Below are 21,985 nucleotides of genomic sequence, written 5' to 3'. Positions count from 1 at the left end.
CTCAAGAAGACTGACAGATTAAAGCTACTGGCCTTTGAATTAAACATCACCAATGTTGCTTGTGGTGACTAGGCAAAGAGTATTTCAGAAATGAAATAATTGTGGAGAGGGATGCAATAGAAAGGAGACAGTCATTGACAAAACTGGGAGGAGAAAGCTGTAGCTGTTTGGATACATCTACTGGATGCCTAGATTTAAGATAGACTGGACTGTAACCTGGCTGTGAAAGCAGAAAACTTATCTGACAAAGTAAGAAAAAACTTTTCACAGAAAATGTTGTGGTGACTCTTAATTAATCAAAGATAATCAACATTTTGTTGTTTCTGGTTCATGCAGTTCCTCCCTTCTTGTTCCTTTCTTGTAGCAATTCAAAGCAAATCTGAATTTCTTAGTCTGAGAGTCTCCTTTTAAAAAAGTATTTCTTGTCCCTTACCCTGTGGCATAGCAAGGCATGTGTGTGTTTAAATATCGCTGCTCGGTAGTATTTCTAGTAATCCTCTGCTTACTGGCCTATCTAGTTTTATTTGCTAAATCTTCTAAACACATGGTTATTGCTGGAGCAGTTAAAGCCCAAGTAAGAACAATTTTTTACTTCCCCATTTTAGTCTATTTAGCAGTACCTCTGCTGTTTCCCTAGACTTTCTTGCAAGTCTTTCTGAGACCCTAGGGCTATGACTTTTGTTGATTACTCAAAAGAAGCTTATTATGGGCTGAATACAGTGTCCTTTGCCACATCAAAAACAGACTGAGAAGCAAAACGTACAAAGAATGGCTAGAGAATGTAGCAGAATATGAGCAACCATGTTTAGCCAGTTCTGTTCTCTGTTGCTGTCTTCTGCAAACCACCAGACAGGCTGAACACAATCTAAACGTATGTGCTTACTCTACAGTTAACTTGAGACTTTAGTGCTAATATTGCTCCTAATTATCCTGTTACCTTTATTGAAATCTCTCCCTCATGTTAACTAGTGATTTTAAAATTAAACTCTCAATCAAATCTAAGCAATACTTTCATTCATTGATAACCCATTCTGTGGCCCATACAGTCTTAACCAAGTGAATACTAATAGTACCAGTGCTTCTCACAGTATTTCCTATTTCCCAGAAAGCTAGAAAAGCTCTCTGCAATTCAGGGGGCAAAATGGTGTAAGAGCTGTAGACCATTGACAGTGAAGTCTTACACATGCTGCTGTCTCTAGTGCTTGCAAAAACTCAGTATGTCTTGGCAACCTATGTTCAAATAGGTGAAGTTTCACATGCTTGATAGCATGCTAAGTTAGTTTGGTGTCTGAGTAATTCAGCATTATGGATGCAACCTGAACTACTTGTGTGGTCCTAGGTAATAATCCTGAAAGACTGAGAAGTTTTCATTTATCATCTTATCAGCCCTACAAGATAGGGAAGAATTCTAATGTGAAAGCTGCAAATAGAGAACTGAGTGAGCAGAGAGGAAGGGGAACTGCTTACACACCTAATTTTAGTCTAGCAAGGCTGTCCCAGGTCCCTCCCTGGTCAGGGGAAAGATGTGCTCTCAACGGAGACCATGAGCACGCGTTACTCATCCTGTAGTAACTTGGTCTGAGTCATTCTTGTGTTCTTCCCCTCTCCCCCAGGGATTGTCTTCCTTTCCATGCTGAGCCAGAGGGGAGACTGGGATTTCATCCAGCTGTGAAATCCCAACTGTTAATAGAGTTATGGCTGTGATATTAATGCAAATAGAAAAAAACCCCACCATTCAACCCCCAAAAAACGAACAATCTGAAAAGCACTTCCCCTGCACCCACTGTCTCTTCCCCATGACCTGGGCCAGTTTCAGGGTATGGCTGCTCCACAAAGCTGTGGAGTCATGTCAACCACTGGGGCAGCAGCCTTCATCGAGTGGGCATGAAAAGCTGTAGGTGATGGGGTAAGACCCAAGTCCAGATGTGCTTTCTAAGCACCACCGACACTAAACCATGCTTTAAGCGAGTAGCTCCTGGCAGAGCCGCCTTGTCCCCTCTAACTGCAGAGGCAGGTCAGAGCCTCTCCCCGGCTGAGGAGAGCCTCTGAGGGGAACCCCTCAGCCACTGACCACCCGAAGCTTAGGCCGGTGCTCTAACCAAGGCCCCCTCGCTAGGAGGCATAGAGCAGCCCTGCTGCCCTGCGGTGGTCTGGCCACATCCCCTGATGGCTGCCCGCCCGCCCCACCATCCACCCACAGTGCGGACGCGCCGCTGGCAGCCACCAGCCTAACGGCCACCGCGCGCGAGACCGCCCTTCTCAGCCCCCACCCACTGCCTCTGCGCGCGCACTGCCCCCAGCTGGACCAGCAGCATCACGTCATCCCCCGAGCCCAGAGCGCAGGCGCAGCATTGCGGTTCCCCTGCCCGGGTTGCCCCCCCCACAGGAACAGCTGGGGGCTGTACCCACAATGCCGTGCGGCGCTGACCGCTCCGCTCCATCATGGAGGCGGCCGCTGCAGCTGGCGCAGCTGGCGCAGCCCCGCTGCCCGCCGCCGCCCGGCCCCGCACCCCCTGAGCCCCGCGCACCCCTCGGGCTCCAGTATGAGCGGCGGCAGCGGGGGCGGCTCCTCGGCACCCGGCCGCTTCGCCGATTACTTCGTGATCTGCGGGCTGGACACCGAGACCGGGCTGGAGCCGGACGAGCTCTCGGGTGAGTGGCCGCGGGGTCGGGGGGCGGCGGCGGGCGTTAATGGTCGATTCTGTGGTGGTGGTGGCGGCGGCGGGATGGTGGCTCTGGAGGCGGGGTCCGGCCTCGCCGCCTCCCGGCTCCGCGGGCCCTGGGCGCTGACTCGGGCGGCCCCGAGGCACCGCGGGGGCAGCCGGCGGGAGCTCCCTACGCCCCCCGCCCCTGGCAGCGGCGCTTGTGCCCCGCGGCACCGGCGCCTCGGGGTCTGTGCTGCTGCCCCGACTGCGTGACACGCAGAAATGCCCGGCTGTGCACAAGCGCGTGTCTGTAGAGGTGTACCTAACTTCTTAAAAAGCCAACAAAGTACCTCTTTTGAACGGCCTTGTCAACGTGAAGGTTGTGTGGTGGCCGTGGTATTATTTTAGATCATCTCTGTCTTAACAGCTATGTACCACGCTCTTTTTGGAGATTGATTGCATTGATCAACTTTTAGTCAGGGTCTTGGACATTTGAAACACGCAGGTAATCTTAATGAACCGCATTTTGGAGAGAAAGCAAAGACGCTTGCTTGTTCTGTATTAAGTTTTGTTGTAGCATAGCATAAGAATTCCCTTCCAGCTGTACCTGAAAAGAAATAGGGTTAGGAAGTAATTACTGTGTTAGATGGGAATGTTCACACAAATACATAGCTAAAGCATATCAATCTGTCCTACAACACTGTGTCAGACCTGTGTTTTTAATGTTAAAAATCTGTTCTTTGTTTTAGCAGCACCTTGTTTCATCTTTAGTTTCACTGTACTGGCTTCAGTTAAATTAGATTGTTGCTTAGCATCTTTAACTGTTCAGAAAGATCTAGGAATGTGGTGGTGAAAACATAACCTAACATCAGTACTTATTTTGTGTATTTGAGCTCAGACCTTGACCCATAATATGTTCTTTCTTTTTTTTTTTTTTAATAGCTTGCTTTTATAAGATGTCATGAGGGTTTTTTTTACATTGTTGTATCTAAACCTCCGTTGCCCCGATAAACACTTGTTTCTTGCAGAGTGAAATTTGTGTTATGAGAACTGATGCCTTACACTGAACTCTCCTAAACTTTGGCTATGACGGAAACTTTCTTTTTTTCTTTAATGATTTCAAACAAAATTTCTCATCTGTCCCTCATGCTGAACAGTACGCTAAAAGAATTCATGTTTGCCTAATGTTAAAATAACTATAGACTGCAATTTGAGACTCAAATTCTGAATAGAGTGCTAACAGTCTGCTCCGTAATGGCACTTTAACTTACAGCATCAATTTAATTTAAGAAATCCCAGAGAACAAAATGCAATACAGTTTAATTGAAAGATACATGAAGTTCCACAGATTTTTCTTGATTGAATCACAAGTGAACAAAGTTTCTAGATTGAAAACAGTTTCTGATGTTAACTTTGTTATTAATTTACTAATTCATTTATCTAATTGTGTAACATAGTGCAAGGCACACTCAGTAATATTCCCTGATCTTGATAGAAACATGAATAACTGTCCTCACTTAATTAAATTTAAAACCAGCAGTGTATTACTTTGAGCTAGCTATCTAATCGTAAACTGGAAGACATCAGTGCCTTTTAAAAAATATTCTATCTGAGTACATAGGTCTGAAAGCTGGAGCATGATGTTCTTTCTGTATTTGCTTTCCCGGTCAAGGACTACATCTATAGTATGTAAAACTGCAGTGTGCAATATATCTTGGACTCTGCTATTCCACCGTGATGGTGTTGCTTGTGACAAGGTATGGGTTTTGGGGGGAAGGAATAGGTTTTTAGTATTTATGGGGGAGGCTGATTTTCGTGTGATTTGAGGAAAAAATTTAGAAAAAGAGCAGGGAGGGAAGCAAGGGGGAGGAGGATAAATTTATGATAACGTCACAGCATATGAGCTGTCTGGAATTCCGGTGCATTTTCTTGAGTTTGTTGTGTTATTAATAATGCATGATCTTGTGACTGATAATGCTTTCAAATTGTGTCTTAGGTTATAGTCTCCTCCAGTGTCCACTGATATAAATGGAAAGGGCCTCTGTTGATTTCAGTGGGTTTTGGATAAAGCTGTGAAACACTTTGTACTTCCTGGAAGGCTTTCTTGTTTGAATGAAAGGATTATTGTGCACTGTTTTTTTCCCCCCTCCTCCTTATTTCTGTGCTGAAAAATAGATTCTGAATCCTTGTACTGTTGAAACAATTTGCTTTATAAGTGCCCATTGTTGGAAGAGGGGCGCTGGCACTTCAGCTGGTGGGTTCAGGGGTGGGGCGTGGGATGGTTCTCCAGCACAGTGAAGCCGGGCACAGCGGGTCTCTCCAGGGCTTTCCTGCGTCAGGGCTGCCGGAGCTCAGCCTGGTATGATGTCATCGCCGCCCCACCGCCGCAGGGAACTGGCGGTTGCTGCCAGGGCCCCCGGAGATGCTGCCGGCAGACTTTGTTCTTACCAGGCTAATGAAACTGTGTATTTCTAGTATTCAACGTTAATATTGATGATACAGCATTTTACGCAGACCTATAAATGAAGCATAAGATCATAAATTGATGCTCAGTCTAGTTACTTTGCTTGAAGAGACACCTCTGGTAGCATCTTTCCTTTGTATGTTGGAAGCTTACAAAATAGCACAGCTGTAACACCTTTTCCTGAAAAAGCTGGCTGACTGATGGAAAGTACACTCTGTGTGTGTGTGTGTGTGTATATATATGTTTGTGTGTTTTCTTTTAATATAGTGAGAAATACTGTACTTAGGGCTTTGTAGCTAGCATGGGTTAAAGATAGCATGTTCTCTATTGCTACAGCTTTTTTATCCCCAAATTCAACTGATCTGATTATCTGGGCATCCTTTCTTATTCTAATAATTGTGTTTGCACTGGGTGACCTGTTAAAGCACATAGACAAAAATTTACTGGGTCGTAGTAAAACAAAACAAAAAACCCAACACTGAATGAAGCTTAAGTTTCATTAAGACTGTATGACTGAAACTTGAGTTTCATCCAGTGTCAGTTGCTGAGCTGGACAAGAGAGGAGCTGAGGCGCATTTCCACATTTAGAGATGGTGTTGATGTGTGAGAAGTGATGACAGAAATCTCGCAAGTAAGCTGCAAAGGTCTGTTACAGATACGTTCCTTCACAGAGAAAATAACAGAATAATTGACGTTGGAGGTTGTCGGGTCTACCCTCCTTGCTGAAGGAGGACTACCTAGGGCCCAGACAGTGTCAAGATCATTTTTTTAATATATCCAAGGATGGAGGCTCCACAACCTCTCTGGGCAACCTGTGCAGTGCTCAGTCACCCTCACAGTCAAAAATTGTGTCCTGATGTTCAGATGGAAATGTTTCAGTTTGTGCCCACTGCCTCTGGTCCTGTCACGGGGCACCACTGAAAAGAGCCTGGTTCCATCCTTTTTGCACACTCTTTTCAGGTATTTATATACATCAGTAAGATTCCCCTCTGACCCTTCTCTTCTGCAGGCTGAACAGTCCCAGATCTCTCAGCCTTTCTTCATATGGGCGATGGATGCTCCAGACCTTTAATGATCTTCGTGGCAATTCGTTGGACTCTCTCCACTATGCCCATGACTGTATCCACTAAGGAGTGCAGAACTGGGCACAGCACTTTGGATGTGGCCTCAGCAGTGCTGAGTGGAGGGGAAGGATCACCTCCCTTGACCTGCTGGCAATGCTTTGACTAATGCATCCCAAAATACCATTTGCCTTCTTTGCAGCAGGGGCATGCTACTGGTGTGTGGTCAACTACGGTGTCCACCAGGAAATAATGAAATACATCAACTACCAAAAAATCTTCTGTGTGTAATATAACTTATCATAATGCTGCAATATGATGATAGGGTTTCTTAATTTAGGTTGTATGACTGTGCCCTGGAAAGGTAATGAGAATGAAGTTGTGCCTCATCTCATCTTTCAGCTGGAGTCCTTTATCTGTTGAGTTAGTTAAATGCGATCTGAATGATGGTGGAAATACTTGCGCTATATAGAACTGCTGGAGTTTTGGTTCTACATTCTTTTTCATCAAAGATTTTGTTTTCTTTTCCTCTTCTGTAATGTGTTAGATTTTAACAATCACTTGTCGATAGAGCTTGTTTATTATGGAGTGGCAAAACAAAGGGTTGACTTGCCATTGCATTACACTTATATGTAGTTGTAGTCTGGGAGTTGCTATTACAAAATATGGAACTTGCACCCACCATATTCTAATCGAAGGTTTTGTTGCACATGCCGTAGTAGTCTTGAATGTCATACTATAAAGATGATAATAGTTATTTCAGAAATAACAGTGTTACAAAGGAGAAACAGTGTAAAAAGAAAGAAAATGCTTATAATCTGTAAAGATTGATGATTTAATAATAGGATTTTTTTTTTAAAAAATCTTATTCTGGAAGACTAAGGCCAGCGACTAGTCTGTCACCTGTATTTCTTTCTGCCTTTCTTTCCAGTCTGAGCTGGTCTTTTAAGGTTTGGTCCAAAAATTAATTTATTCAGTAGATGGACTTGTGTTCTTTTTACCAAGGTCCTTATTTTGGAGCTTTGAGTGCATCTTATCATGGCCTTCATCCTTAAAAGGAGGATGAAAATGAGTGTTAGGTGAAGCCAATGTGTTCAGGAAATACCCTTCCTGTAGCCACCCTTCATGTGCCTTTTCTGAATCCATATTAGATCTCCTTTCACTCCAGTGTGTGGTGATATGATACCATTTTAATTATTCTTTTTGTGTCACACTTTTTTTGTGTTAGTTGTTTTTAATGGTGTTGAGGCAAGATCTGTGTGTGTATAGATCAAGTAGCATAACAGGACTGCTTATAAGTAAGGCATCTATGTGCTGGCACAGTGGCCACTTTATTAGTGCTGATGTGTGAAATTCTAAAGAAAGATGATGGTACCTGGTGTACGGTATTCATGTAGCTCCACTCAAAATTAATCTGACAAATTGATATTAGAGCAAGTGTTTCTCCTTACCAGTAAAATAGAAATGTTGTCTTACCTCACCCCTCTATCTGTAATTGAAGTGTTGCTATTTTTCTATTTTTTTGGCTTCATATTTAAAATGTCAGCTTATCTTCACATGTTTCCTGTTGGTATGGTTTATTTTAACAGCATTCTTTATCAATATAAACTTTTAAAAAGTATGAGCATGATGGAATGATTGAAGGCACTTGTGACATATACAAACCAATAAATTGCTTAGTATTTCAGAATTGGGGTAGTAGTTTCCTTTGTGGTAGTCCACACAGTAATGTTGTTATCAGTGCCTGTGTTAGCTTCCACGTTTAACAGACTTATATAGTTACAGGCTTTTATTTTGCTTCGAAGGTATTTGTAAGGGGTAGCTAAAGAGAAAGAGGAGGAAGAAGGGGTAGCTAAGGAGAAAGAGGAGGAAGAAGAGTAAGCTTAATTTAAATTAGCAGATAAAATTTTCTGCCTGATATTTGACCTGTTTTGTATTTTCCTCTTTTGGGCATTTTTATCTTGGAATTAAGACATGGCATTTGGGGTTGGAGCCAGCTGTGATTCTTGCAGCAAAGCTCTTCTGCAGTACTGTTTATTCCTTGGGTAAATAGTGTGTGAGTAAATTTCTCTATCTTTGCTATGATAGTAGTACCAACGCTTTGCTGCAGAAGTGAATTGCATTGGTGGGAGTCATTGCTGGATTTTTCCAAAGGCTGAAGTGTTCTTTGGTTTTGGGGGTTATTTTAGTTTTTTTTCCCCCTCTGTCCATAGTATGGATGGTATCGGTGCAAGCTTCCCACAGGTCCCTAATGGTCTGCCTCTTCCCTGAGGGGTTCATTTTGAGACTGAAAAGGAGGCTTTTCAGTTTCTTTGCTTCTCTGAGACTGCTAACCAAGGTGTTAACTCTGTGGGGGGCCTCTCCAGTAGCACTAAGGCTGAGACCACACACTGTTTTCCCATAGGTCACTGTGGACGGGCAGTAGGTAGCAACAACTTTTGGCTGGACTTACACCGGCACATGTGCAACGTTTTAATCGGGATAATAGTTTATTCCACTCCTCCCTACCCCCCTGTCTTTTCCCAAGAAGCTGGAGCTGTTTGCCATGTTTGAGTGCCAAAAAGATCTTTTGTCTCTCTGGGAACTGAGACAGACGTGCTAGGGTAGCTGATATGTAGAATAAAGAATGGGAGAGCTGATGTAAGGGGGAAGCAGCTGTACTTCGCTGAACTACTTTTGAAGCCATGGTTTATTAAGTGATTGATGTTTCTATAATGCCAACCTTATGATTATCATATTTGTTTTCTAGGTTAAACTGAGCTGTGTGCTTCACAGAATCACTGCCTCAAAACCTCCAAAACTCTTCATTCTTCCACCCTTCAGTATTCGGTTACAAATTCAGCTTATTTGGAAAGGGTCTTAGATAAGGTGTGGGAGAGGGGAAAGGTTACAGGTTCTTTATTTGAGAATAGACTAAAGATTCTAAAACAGTGCCTAAAGAATTAAAGTTTATGGGTCTGGCTTTTGAAGCCTTTTAAAAAAGCCATAGGAACTTCACCTTATTAAAGCAAGGCATACAAAGCTGGGTTGATTTAGCTTTTTGTTCCTTTTTTTTGTGTTGTTTTCGTTGCAGTTCCTTTTGCAAGAGAGAAACTACACAAAGAAAACATCTTAAATGGATTGGGAAATACTGCCATTTGCAAATAATACACCTCCCTCGCTTCAAATTATTAATCCTGTAGCTACAAGACACTACAGCTGTTTTTATCTGCCTTTTGACTTGGTGATGTCCTACTTGAGTGTTCTTGGTAATGACTTCTCATACTTATCTTTTGAATTCCTTCTAACCTGCAGGGCTCATGTAGCAGAAATAATGCACATGAAGTGACAATGTCAGAAGCAATTACTTATTGATGTATGTTGTGCAGTAATTATTCTCTCTGAATTTCTTGACAACCCTTTTGGATTTGTGGTTTGTAGTTAAGTTTGCAACGAACTGGAATGTTAACCCTGGGAGGCATAAAACATTATTGCACAGAGAAATTATCAAGCATTCCAGCACAAACTGATGAATGATGAAGAATTTACTTGGAGTGCTTCTGCTCAAGGCATGTTTTTTAGTCTTTCCAGGAACATGCTGCTTTGCTTATGGTTTGATGAGCAAGAGGCCTTTAGTTTCAAACTTCCCTGTAGAAGTGTACTATGTTGCTTTGTTTGTTGGTTTTTTACTGGCTGTATGATCAGCCAGAGTCATGTACAATGTGTACCTCTGTATTGAGTGACTTATATATTGATACTGAAGCATCCTCAGAAAGAAACTTTATTGCAATTCGTGCATAAGTGATCTGCAGACAGATAACATGCCATAAGCAACCTTTTAATTTTCAGATAAAGCAACATTTCAATGTTTAACAGAGTGAGGAAAAAGGGTTGGTTTTATAGAAGCAGATATCCTTTCAGCATGACTACAGGTGAGTTTGGAAAAGTTTTTCTGCAATTGTAGTTGCTGCTGATTGTGTCTGCAATTGCACTCTGTGTTGCAAAAACGTATGGTCAGAGATTTTGAGGTTGCAGCAGCATACTGATCTGTGTATTGCTTCTGTCCTCTACAAGCAAACATTTTAATGAGCTATTCTACTATTTTCATATATTACTTATTCCTCCTTAACTTGCTACTTTGAGCAAGCTCCCTTACCAACTGTTGCTTCCTGATTTTGCTCCCCAAGTCCAGCATTGTCCTACTGAGCTGTCATCAGAATTGCATAGGGGAAAAGTCCTTTACATTAACAAGGTCAGTGCCAGCTCTAGCCAGCATAAGACAGTCATGTCTCTTTCTGGCTTTTGTGTGTGTGGTCTGGGAGCTGGAAATGTGAAATAACTCATTCAAAAGTTTTCCCGAAGGCTGGTAAAATTTCTATTTATGAGTATCTTGGTCATTTCTGAGAATGAATATGGCAGAGGTTTATGGCAGCCCAGGCCAATCTAACTGTAGGTTGTTGGGGTTTCCCTTTCCCTGCCCTTACGGCGGTTGTGTGCTCCTGCCTCTTTCCCTTGCATGAGGACTAGCTAGTCCCATTGGACGTGTTTCAGTGTAGCAGGTTCCAGGGAGCAGCAGGCCTTGGTGTGAGGAAAGAGGTTGTTGGTAATGTGCAGCCATTGATTAAATGGGCATAGGTGCCCTGAAGCACAGCTCCATTGGGGGCCATATTATAAAAGTTCTTAGGGCTGAAATCCATGTGAGTGATCTGCAGGACACTGACCTGACCTCTAAGGGGTTTGTGATCCAGAGGGCACAAGTTACTTATGCTCTGTGAGTTGCTTTAATGCTGCAAGGTCGTCGCAGGCAGTGAGCGTTGGATAGATGTCCCAGTGTTCACATCTCCCTTGGAAGTGTGCTCAGGATCCATGAACTAACCTTTGCTACACAAGGTCTGCCCTTGCATGTGTTAGTAGCCTTGAGATGGCTGCCACTTCACAGGTGAGGCCTTATAAACAGGGCCTAATCTCGACTTGGAAAATGAAGGAATCTGGATGTATCCCCTGAATGAGGCGAATTGCGTGTTCTTACTGGTAATTCATTCCATGAATAGTCCTGAGTTTCTTATGTGTGGGTGACAAAGTGTGCTCTGGGAAGTACTTGTGTGGTGTGTATGGTGGGTTTTTTTTTTGTGTGTGTGTCTTTTTTTCCCTTTCCTTCACATAAAGTCTTCCACAGTTAAAACTATGTGTAACATAATGTTCTGTTTTCCTCAAACTTGACCAGGGAAGGGATTTAACTCATAATCTTGGTTTTGTGGAACCACAAGTCATCATCTTTGTTTATGACTTTGAACAAAGGGGCAATGTGCAGTTATAAGTGGTTAACTTGGACCTGTGACTTGTGTTTTCAGGGCTGAACAAAAGTACTGGACGTTGTGCTTCCTGTTCTAATCAGGTTTTTCATATTGAAAACTATTTTTTTTTTACCAAACATGCATCATGCCTTATGAAGAAAGGTAAGCATGATATGATACATGTAAAAGGAAGAAAGCTTGAGAGAAGTGGTTGGTGAGGTGATAAGAAAGGATATAGTCAGAGCTAAGATAAACTTCAGTTTGTCATATCCGTTAAGCAAACTGTCAGCACATCTGATTAATTTTCTGGTAGTAGAAGTCACTTCTATTTTAAAAATAGGGGAAAAAAATCAAGCAACTTGATGACTTTCTTACAGGGCATTTTAGGGGTGGGGGGCAGCCCTTATTAAGGCAGGTTGCTGCAAAACACTATTTTCAAAGGTTAGATAACAGTGAAACATACTGGACAGGACTTGTATACTGAGAAGGCTGTATAACGGAACTTTTTGTGTTTTGCAGGCTTCTGTGTGTCATTGCAACCTACTTGAAAGGCTTCAAGTGTATTTTAAAATATGGCTTTCCTTTTCAAAATTTTGGTGGTATCCCAGAAGAGTAGAAATACTTGGTTAAAGGATTGGACAGCTGCTTCAATAACATTTGGTACTTGTGCTTTTACACAGATGTGTTTAGATCAGTCCCCAGAGCTGGAGGGTACTGGGAGCGCAAGAAGTAGGGAAATTTGACTGGATGGGACATGTCACTGTAAAAGGAGATCCACAGTGGTTCAGGAGGGTTGCCTGAGATGGTCTGTGCTTCTGTTTACTCAGGCTTTCCTGAAGCAGTCTCAGTGGGTCTGCCAATCTTAGGTGCGCATGAGGAGAACAGCTGATTTCTGTCTTAAATATATTTAAAATATGCTTGTCTCCGCATCTGTTTCGTATTTCTAGTTCATATAAAAGAATTGTGTTCTATTCTGAAGATAAGCCACCCTTTTCATTTCTCAGTGTCTTCTGTTGCACGTATTTCAATTCTATTGTGTAATGGAAATGCACACCACACCCCCCCCCCAGCCCCTGTGGCTGAGAACACCCCTGTCATTGTAATTTTGAGTGCTGCTTCTGTTGTTTAGTTGGAAACAGACCTAACTATCTGTCTGTAAGTCTTTTTGCTGTGGCTAAAGCAGAAAAATAGTTTAGTAAAACAATTCCATTCTTAAGAACATTTCCTTGAAAATTTCTGCCAGGCAGTCTTGATTAAAATACATTGTGTCCATCTTCCTTCCTGTGTTATGCAAAGTTGTAAAAAAAAAAAAAAAAAAAAAAAGTTTAGGATGCTCTTAAAGATGCAAGCTGAGGACTTTTTGGGGTTTTTTCTTGTTTGTTTTTTAAAAAGCTGCCTTAGATTCTTGATGGTTTCTTATGCCCCTTCTCTGTCCCACTTCTTCCCGCCTTCCTTGAAATGCTACCAGAAAAATAAAACCAAAAGCTTTTGGTTTCTTGACCTTACAATCACAGAATGCAGATTTCCTCAGTTGTTTACCTATGGTGCTTTAAATTAGATGTTGCAGCATTGGAAACAATTCCAAAGTGTGTGTGGCAATGTTTTGTTTTCAACTAGATGAATGCTGAAATTTGAATGGATATCTATTAACTCCTAAATTTTCATTTGCTATAGAGGACTTGGAAGAATTTATGCTGTTGAAATAACGGCTGATCAAGAGATTATTTGTATCCTGTGGAATTTACACTAAATATCCAGTTAGTGAAATGAACTCTTGTTTGTTTTTTGTTTGAGTTTTTTTCAGTTCATAGTGAGGTTCTTCATGTCACAATTCTTGAAATGTTACAGTTCTTGAATTCTGGAAAGAAAAGGAAAACAAGAAAACAACAGGGTCTTTTACAGTCGACAGATTAGGTTTAACTCATCTCTGTCCTTCTCACCTTTTTAGTGACTGCAGTGGGAAGAATTGTGTTGTCCATTGAATGTTTAAATATGTTTAATTTATAAATAATAAAGATGTTTCTTATTTATAATAATTAATTTTATAATTATTAACATAATATTTATAATTACATATTATATTAATAATTAATAATATTAATATATTATAATATTTATAAATAATAAATATGTTCATGTTATATGCTGAAAGGGATGTGTTCTCATGGGACTGGGATAAGGGATTGTTACAAGCAAGTTTGGGTTCCCTAGATGACAAACAGGCAAAAAAAAATTAGAGCCTTTTCTTCCTCTTCTCTCTATATCCTCTAAAGAAAGTCCTTGAACTTTTACAGATGGAGGATGGCACTCCACCCAACATACACTTCAGTTGCACTTAAGATAGATATGTAAGTGGAGAGCAGTGTGTCCATAACACGTATTTGCACCTTTGTTTTAGAAAGGCAGACAGTGGACTTCATTGTCTTTGAGCTATTTTGTCAGGGAAAGTGGAACAGTAACTTGCATAAAGAAGTGTTTAGAGAAAGTTCCATATGTGAGAATCACAGGTTGTAGATCTGCTACAAATCCAGTGGAATGACAGTTGCTGGAGGCAGTGATTGAAACCCCTGATTCCAGTCGCTTAAACAGCAGTGCTGCAGTAAAATGAAAGTGATCCTGAAGATTTTTTTCATATGGATAAGCTGATCCACTTTAAAAACTGTTTAAGTCCCAGTTCCAGTAACAAATTAACTGGTCTAACCACCACTTCAGCTTGCACTATGCCAAGTGGTCTTGCCAACAGGGGGAAGAGGGGATAGAAGTGCAGGACAGAGGGTTTATGTGTTTCAGGATAAAAGGGAAGAATTCTTTTTTGTATATATCCTAGGAGGAGATTTGCTGAGGAAGGGAGTCCTCTCTAATGAGAAATACGTGCAGCTCTACCGAAGGAGGAGGAACTGGAAGGAAGGAAACAAGTCATAATCTGAAGGCATTTGTCCATTGATACTCAGAGTGGCTGTTTGCTTACAGATTTGGCAGCTGCAGCATTTCTTGAATCATGGTTTTTATTCCAAGAATTCTTCTTTAATGAATTTCTTAGCTTAGTCTGCCAAACTTTGGATGTTTATTTTCTACATTGTGGAAGGGTGGGTTTTTTTTTTTTTCAGTTATATATGGTTTAATATTTGTTAAAGATGGAATTGGAGAAACTTACTGTTTTGTTTTTAAAGTAAACTTTGGCTAATTGTTAGTATACTAATAGCCCTATAGATGTGTATTGAAAGGACTTTTCAGTATTAGAATATGGGGTTCTGAAAAATCAGAATGGTACTGCTCTCCAGAAGGCTAGGTCTGGGGTTTTTGCCTTCCCCTGCTCCCTCTCCTTGCCCCCCCTCCCCCCCCCCGCTCTGTTTTTTAAGGGCTAGAATGAATCAACAGATTGCCATCTCATTTCACATCTAGTATGGTACAGCCCATATAATTTAATTACTTGTTTGATTATCCCAGTTTTGCTCTTATGACTTGGAAATAGAATATTTGACAATACAGCAAGTCTGACTTTTAACAGAACTCTTTTGCCTTTGATTTTAAGATACTGGTTCTTGGCTTGGCTGTCATTCCATGCCTACATCAAGAAAGAAATCCTCAAATCTGTTAGTGCGCCTGCCACCTCTTTGCCCCAGTGTCCCCTCTCCCCCAAATTGCTCTCATTTGCTCCATATTTTCATCCTTTCCATAGTGTGGATTCCAGAAGTATGCACACTATCTGTTTTGCCAGCCAACTATTTTTAATTGGACTTGGACTATGAATTTTAGAGCTGGTATAATTTTATATTCAGTAAACAAATTATTTTCCTTAATATCTATGGCCTTATTGTGTGTACTGAAAATGATTGCTGTCTGACCTGGGAATCCTGCTGCTGTTTATGACATTAGCTGCTGATTTCAGATTAACTTAGTCCTAAATGTGTTGTGGACTGCTGCCATTCTTGTATCTGTGGAAACAATTCAGACTTTGTTCCCTAAGTGTTAGGCCCTTTGACAGGCATGTTATTGCAGTTACTCTGTTTTCACCCAAAACTCCAGAATGAGAAAGATTGTTTTCAAAGTGTCCTACAATGTCCATGTTCATCTAAGTATGGCTTTGTGCTTTATTATATTTTTTTAATTGAAAGCAGGATAGGCTGTTCACTGCATGGTGTTTATAATTCATGCACTGTTCAAAGCCACTTGTTGACTGACTTGTGACTTGCAAGTGGCACTTGGGAAAACCTCTACTCTTTGGCTGTCGTGGTCAGCTCAGTCTCAGGCCCCCACCCTGCACAAGTTGGGATGACTCTCAACCATTGCAAGATTCTTTGAACTGTGGTGTAGAAAGTGCAGAGGTAAAGGTGGTGATTATAGGGTTCTATAGGGTCTTCTGAATCCTAAGTTCAGTTTCTCTGGCATGCTGCATAGTACAGGAAAGCTGCCCTAAGCGTATGGCTCATAGTTCCTGTTGCTGTTACAGACTCTCATTGTTTTTATTAATTTGTTTAATTATAGCAATAGGACTGTTTCATGTTGAATCTGTTTTATATTTACTTCATTGAGATGTTCATTTTAGTGGCAGCAGGAACTGCATATACAGCCTCTGTATGCTAAAAGATTCCTGTAAGAGTATCCTTATGTGGAAAATATAAAGTTAATGTTTTCATTGCATGCTTTCTAATATTTCTGATTTGAATGTGTCATGTATACCATAAATGTACACCAACACCAAATGACTTGAATTAATAACAGGCTGTATCACAAGAATTTAAAGAAAGAAGCTGCTTGGCAGGATGAAAGCAACAAACCACTTAATCAGAATCAGTAGAGCTTTCTGGATGTCTTTGTTTTGTAATTATTTTGAGCAGATCACTGGACTTGATGAACAAATGAAGGTGGCAGTATTAACAGTTTTTTACAATCAGTGTTGTGTGAGCATTTAGTTCTTTTATTGAGCACTTTTTCTGGTAATGAGGGTAGCTTCTTCTGACTTTCTCTTTATTGTCATAGAGGGAAAGTTGAGTTAGACTCTACCTCTGAAATAGCTGCTCAAAGACTTTTTTCTATCTAGTGTGTAAGGAGAAGTTTCTGTACAGTTCCTAGTCTTGCATAATTTTTAGAGTTGCAACACTGCAGTCACTGTCTAAAAACTGAAGCCAAATAGTGAATTGACAGCATACACAAAAGGCTGTGATTCAGTTTGAAAAAGTTTTGTTTACAAGGTATCCCTGGCATTTTTTTTTTTAACAAGTTTGCCCTTTCTAATTAAGGACAACATAAGCCACATGGGTACTGTTCTGTACTAGATAGAACTTTATTACGTGAATGGAAACTTTTCATGGCGGGGTGTGGGTTACAAAGAAGAATGATTGATTAATGTATTGAAGAGAAAAAAAAAATTAGTGTTAGAACATACTTACAAAGGAACAAACTACTTGGCAGGGAGAATGGAATTGTTACAATCATGTAAAAGTTTTCTTTGGAATTTTCATTAGAAATTTGCAAGCAATCCATCTGCTTATGTGTTGCTTCTGTTGCGATGAGCTTCCTCAGAGGATGTATATGATTGGCAAGCATAGCTTGAATTTACAGTGGATGGGTTAAGAGATTTCACTACAGGTCTATCTTATTTCATGACTATGCATGAAGGTTTGACAGTAAATATGTTACTAGTTAGCTTGGTTACTTGCAGCTAATAATAGCAACCATAAATTGAACTCCCCCATGGTTCAGGTTGTAAACAGAACGTTGCAAATGGCGTAGTCAGAAAGGGAAGGGTACAGAGTGAGAGGTGTGTGTCTGTGGTGGCAGGGTTTTAAGTTTGAATTTCTAGCCCTTTAAAAAAAGTCTTGTCTTTTTTTGTTTTGTTGAGAATTCAAAATTTCATCTTTTTCACTTACAGTAAATCTGCTTTTCAGTTGAAACTTGTTTATATATTAGGGGGGAGGTCATAAGTAGTTGGAACTGCAAGTTTTACAACCTAACCATTATTCTTATTATTGTGTTGGGAAGACTTTTTTTTCTTTTCCTGAAGAGGAATATGAAAGGCAGTGAGTCAGATTTTGCTCTGATTAAATCAGGAAAGAGCTAAAATTAGGCCTTCGGAAGTCACTCTTTTTATTCCCCCTCAAAGATGAGGCAGGCTTGGTAGATAGCATTTTGCAGGTTATTGAATTGAAGAATGCTTTAGCTCATACCAGTTTCTGTAACTTTTTTTTGTTCTCTCTATAATCTTGTAGAGAAGTGGTATCCATTGATATAGATAGTTTCATGCAGGTACTTTCAAAGCAGTGCGGTCCTGCACAGGTTGGAAACTCCATGTAGTATCTCTGAGTCTGTAAGTCCTAATTCTTATCGTACCAAGACAAGACATAGCTGTCTTCTGCTCACAGGTTGAGCAGCAAGAAAAGTAATACAGGTAAGTGTAGGGAGGAGCACAAAAATGAGAGCCAGAGAGGTCACCAGCATACACTACAAATCTACATTGTGATACGGCTTACGTTCAGTATTAGATGACTCAGTAGGATACCACTCAATAAAATGGGGTCTAGTTGTTAGTTCAAACAGAGTAGTTGGAGTGTATGTATTAGCTGTTCTAATGTGCTTGTAATTAGGAAGTCCAAATTACAGACACGTAGGCCAGCATCATTTAAGGTGGTATAAATAATGTTGGAACTGGAAGTCCATCAGACCTTATGGTTCCATGTGCTGCAAATTGTACTAGATGGCTCTTAGAGGAGTGGTGTGAGCTTCAACGCAGCTGTGAAAAGGGGCTGGTTTTAACTACATGTTCCAACTAAATGTAATGTGTTTCAACTCTGGTCATCTTGAGCAGGTTGGTAGTTTCCTTCATGCATTCAATACAGTCCATCAAGTTCAGTTTACTGAAGAGATGGCGGGGGGGAGGGTGTTGGAGAATTAACGCCTCTTATGTGAGATTTAATCTGGTCAGTACTGAGCATACCTCACTCCAGTCTGAGACAGCTGTGAGCTAAGCCCTGCCTGCCACAGGAAGAGCTGGCTCAAGCTGGCAGTCTCGGTAGCGGCAGCGTTCAAGGTCCTCAACATCCCTCAACCAAGGAGACTGCCTCAGAGGTTATGCCTAGCTGGTGACTTCCCTTTTGATAAGCAAGCTTATACTAAGAACTTAAATCTTTTATGCATGTCTTTTTAAATTACATGGTAACAAATAAGGAGCGAGCAATATAGGACTGTAATGAGACTAGCTGCCTACATAGTGTAACAGCTGGGAATAGCTTATTTTTGCCACAGTTCAGATGGATAAAATCTTTCCAAGTCACTGACTGCTGTAGCATCTTCACTCCTTTTTCACCCTGTGCTGGAGTCATAGGGGGGTGATGAAGTGTGAAAGAAGGGAAAGGAAGGAAAGGGCATTACCAAAGCCAGATGGTGGTTGTTGGTGGTGAGAAGACTATTATCTGGCATGGCAGGAGCCATCAGGTGGGCAAGCTAGGCTGCAGGAAGAGGAGTGGCATTAGGAGTTACTCAGTTACCCATGTAAGTTAATAAAACTCTACTATAGTCCCATGTTTTCTTCAGTGCACCAGTTTAAGAACCTCTGTGCCTGTGGTTTAGTCTTTGCTTCCCTCTTGTTTTGGGGGATCTCTATAAGCTAGTTAAGCTGTGGACATGGGCTAAACTGGATTAGTGAAGCATTAATCTTTGTTAACCCCTTGTTCTATTTTCTATTTATTTTAAATCCAAATCATTTCACTGATCCTATTTTGAGTGGGATGCCACAGTGTTTTTTCCAATGACAAAGAAATTCTGAGACCCTCTGCTTCACTGCCATTCCTCTGCTCATTGCAGCAACAAGTCTTATTCTAAACTGGTGTTTGTGGATTTGTACAGTGCCTAGTGAAATGATGTTTCTCTATGGTTTTATGATATTTACATTACAAAATACAATGGGATTCTTACTGTTTTGGAGGTTTGATATTGAGAAGCATGTTGGCTTGAAACTTCTTCAAGTATTCGTGATTTTTTTTTTTTTTTCTTTTTCCTGGAATTTTGTATGTTTATGGATTTTATATATTGTATGACTGTTCCTGACAAATTATCTTCTAGTTGTAGTTATTTGGTTACTGCTCTGCTTTAAATGCAAACTCACTGCAAATTTGTAATCTGTGGTGTGGTTTGTATCCTCATTTCTGTAGAGCTTTTCCTGTGCTGTGACAAACAGCTGAGTGATAACGTGTATGTGAGGATCATAAAATGTGTTTCAAAGGCCTCCTTAGTCTTCAGCAGGCAATACGGTGTTCCATTAAAACAACCAAACAAAAAAACCCCAACACTTTTACATGGAACTTGCACAAAAGAAAAATTATTTACAGAGAAATCATGTTTGAAGACCTCTTCATTGTAACTCGGACCAATGAGGAAAGTACTTTCTAGCCATCACTTCTGTTAGAGGAGGGGAACCTTATGAAAAGCATGATCTGATGATAGCAGTCCTCTGATAGTTGTTAAGTGTAGGCACTTGTACTCACTCTGAAACTTGTGGGATACATCATATTTTTATCAGTTTATCTTCTCTTACTTGACTTTTCTCAGTTCTAGAATAAAACTGCTCATTTTTGCTGGTGGGTTTGTTTCCTGCATTTGTTAAACCTGCTCTTGTCTTCAGTGTTTTTATTAAAACCATTTCAATTAGTAGTGAATTAATCAGATGTCCAATTCACGGAGATGACAGATCTTGAAACATGAGTTATTTTTGCCTGCTGGAGCTGTGCTGTAATTGGTATTTTGCTGGAGCAGGGTGTTTGTGTTTGAGACTTGTAACTGATCATAAATTTAGAAATTTAAGGTTAATTGCTTTTTGACTCTGGATATAAGCAAATACTATTTGTGGATTGTTTTTTTCCCCCCCTGTATGTGGATGGATATCTAGTGACAACCGCTAGCTACTTAGTGAGGGCAGTGTAGGGAGAGCTTAGGTGGTGGACTTGCTGGTGCTCAGGTTCTCTTTAGTTGTAATGGCAAGAAAACAGGGTGGCCTGTGTCCTGGAGTTGCACAGGTCACCTTTCTGTTCCTGGGTTGAACTTTCCAGATGTTGGTGAGCTGTCACTTGACATTCCCTGCCCTATCAGTATCTTTGGAAGTCAGCATTGTCCAATCTGAAGGTCCAGTGGTTTGCTGTATTACAAGCATGAAGGCTTTTACAAAAAGAGCTAGCTAAAGATGGAAGACACTGGTGCCGTGAAAGAGAAAATGAGCATCGCCCTCACATGGAAGTCAACGTGACAAATACGATACCAGAGCTGGGTGGCTCTATAAGAGAACTGTAATATGGAGGCACTCTGGCAAGAGCAGTGTCTGTGCAACAGCTGAATTGTTTGATGAATTACAGGAAGGCATGTAAGTGTTGCCTTATGTTTCTGTCTGGATCAGGACTCAGTGGGTTTCCAGAAATCAACTGCAGTACTTTCATTAAATTATAGACAGACTTCAGGTCTAAAAAAAATCTAAGTGTGTGTTGGACAGAATGTCTTTTCGGAGCAGGTAGGGCAAGGCTTCTTAAAATGTATAAGTATCCATTTGGTGTTGGATTTTTTTTTTCCTCAGAAGGGAAGAGCAGCCTCATGTATTTTGCAGTGTTGATCACCTTAATGAAAAGGTCTTTGACTCTCAGATTTTCTTTCCAAAATATGCATGACCTTGCACATAGGTGAACCCAGTGATTCTGGAGTGTGGTTTCCAAATTCAGGAGGAAATTTGGCCTTCAGATATTTTCTCAATTATATGTATGTGGAAGAATAAAAACCAGGAACAAAACAACTTAGTAAATGTCTGAGGTTTTTCCTCAATTATCTAAAAGTTGACATTACATCATCTGCACAGATGTAAATATAGAAAATAGTAGGTGTGTTAAATCTCCTCACTTATTTTTAAAACATCTTTTACAGCAGACTCTCTGTACTTGAGTGTATGTTTGTGTCGGTAAATAGAGATGTGGCATTATGACCATTTTTTTTTCCTGGGATATTGGAAGTTTCTTTAAATGCTTATTTTCATATTTTAAGGTTGGTGTTAGATCTTGTGGAAGTGCTGTTTTGTTTTATGTCATTGACTCTGCTCTTTCGCAAGATGGTTATATTTCAGTGAAGTTGTGTTCTCTTTTTTTCCTAGTTATCCTTCTCTATACATGTTTCAGGGCTTCCCAAATATGCATTTTTTTCCTCTCTGAACAATGATATTATTGAACAAAGTAATAAAAAACGTAACTGAGTGGTTTTGTATGAAAATCAGCTGAGCTGTTGTTTTTTCAGACAAACAGGAGAAACAATCCTTCCTTTAATTTCAAGTGCTAAAACCCAGAAAATTAGCAAAATAGATGTGAATATTTTGGATATCGTGTGACCTGTCCTAGGTCCTGATTCAGTACAAGTTCTCTGTTTGAGGTAATATCTAAATATTTAGCTTAAACAAAATCCAGAGTTACATGACTTCTCAGCTGTCAAAGGACTTCTTAAGCATTCCATGGAAACTAAGTTTTGTTTGGTGTAATGTGTTTGTTAGGTTCTTTATTGTCTGTAGGCAGTGTTAGAACT

At 40.6% G+C, this 21,985-nt stretch overlaps 1 protein-coding gene across 4 annotated transcripts in view; it reads left to right on the top strand.

Moving 5' to 3' along the window:
* Positions 1–2,543: 2,543 nt before the first annotated feature.
* DENND5A (DENN domain containing 5A) overlaps positions 2,544–21,985 on the top strand; it is a gene marked incomplete at both ends in the record, with an annotated part of 66,405 nt that continues 46,963 nt past the window's right edge. For all 4 annotated transcript variants that reach the window (XM_081999904.1, XM_081999903.1, XM_081999902.1 and 1 more), the window contains one exon: positions 2,544–2,652. In XM_081999904.1, the coding sequence (XP_081856030.1) occupies positions 2,544–2,652 (109 nt within the window). The remainder of the gene's footprint in view (positions 2,653–21,985) is intronic.

Source organism: Phaethon aethereus (genome assembly GCF_964289735.1).
Source record: "Phaethon aethereus genome assembly, chromosome: 5".
In the NCBI taxonomy this organism is placed as follows: Eukaryota; Metazoa; Chordata; class Aves; order Phaethontiformes; family Phaethontidae; genus Phaethon; species Phaethon aethereus.
This window is presented reverse-complemented; position numbering and strand designations above follow the sequence as displayed.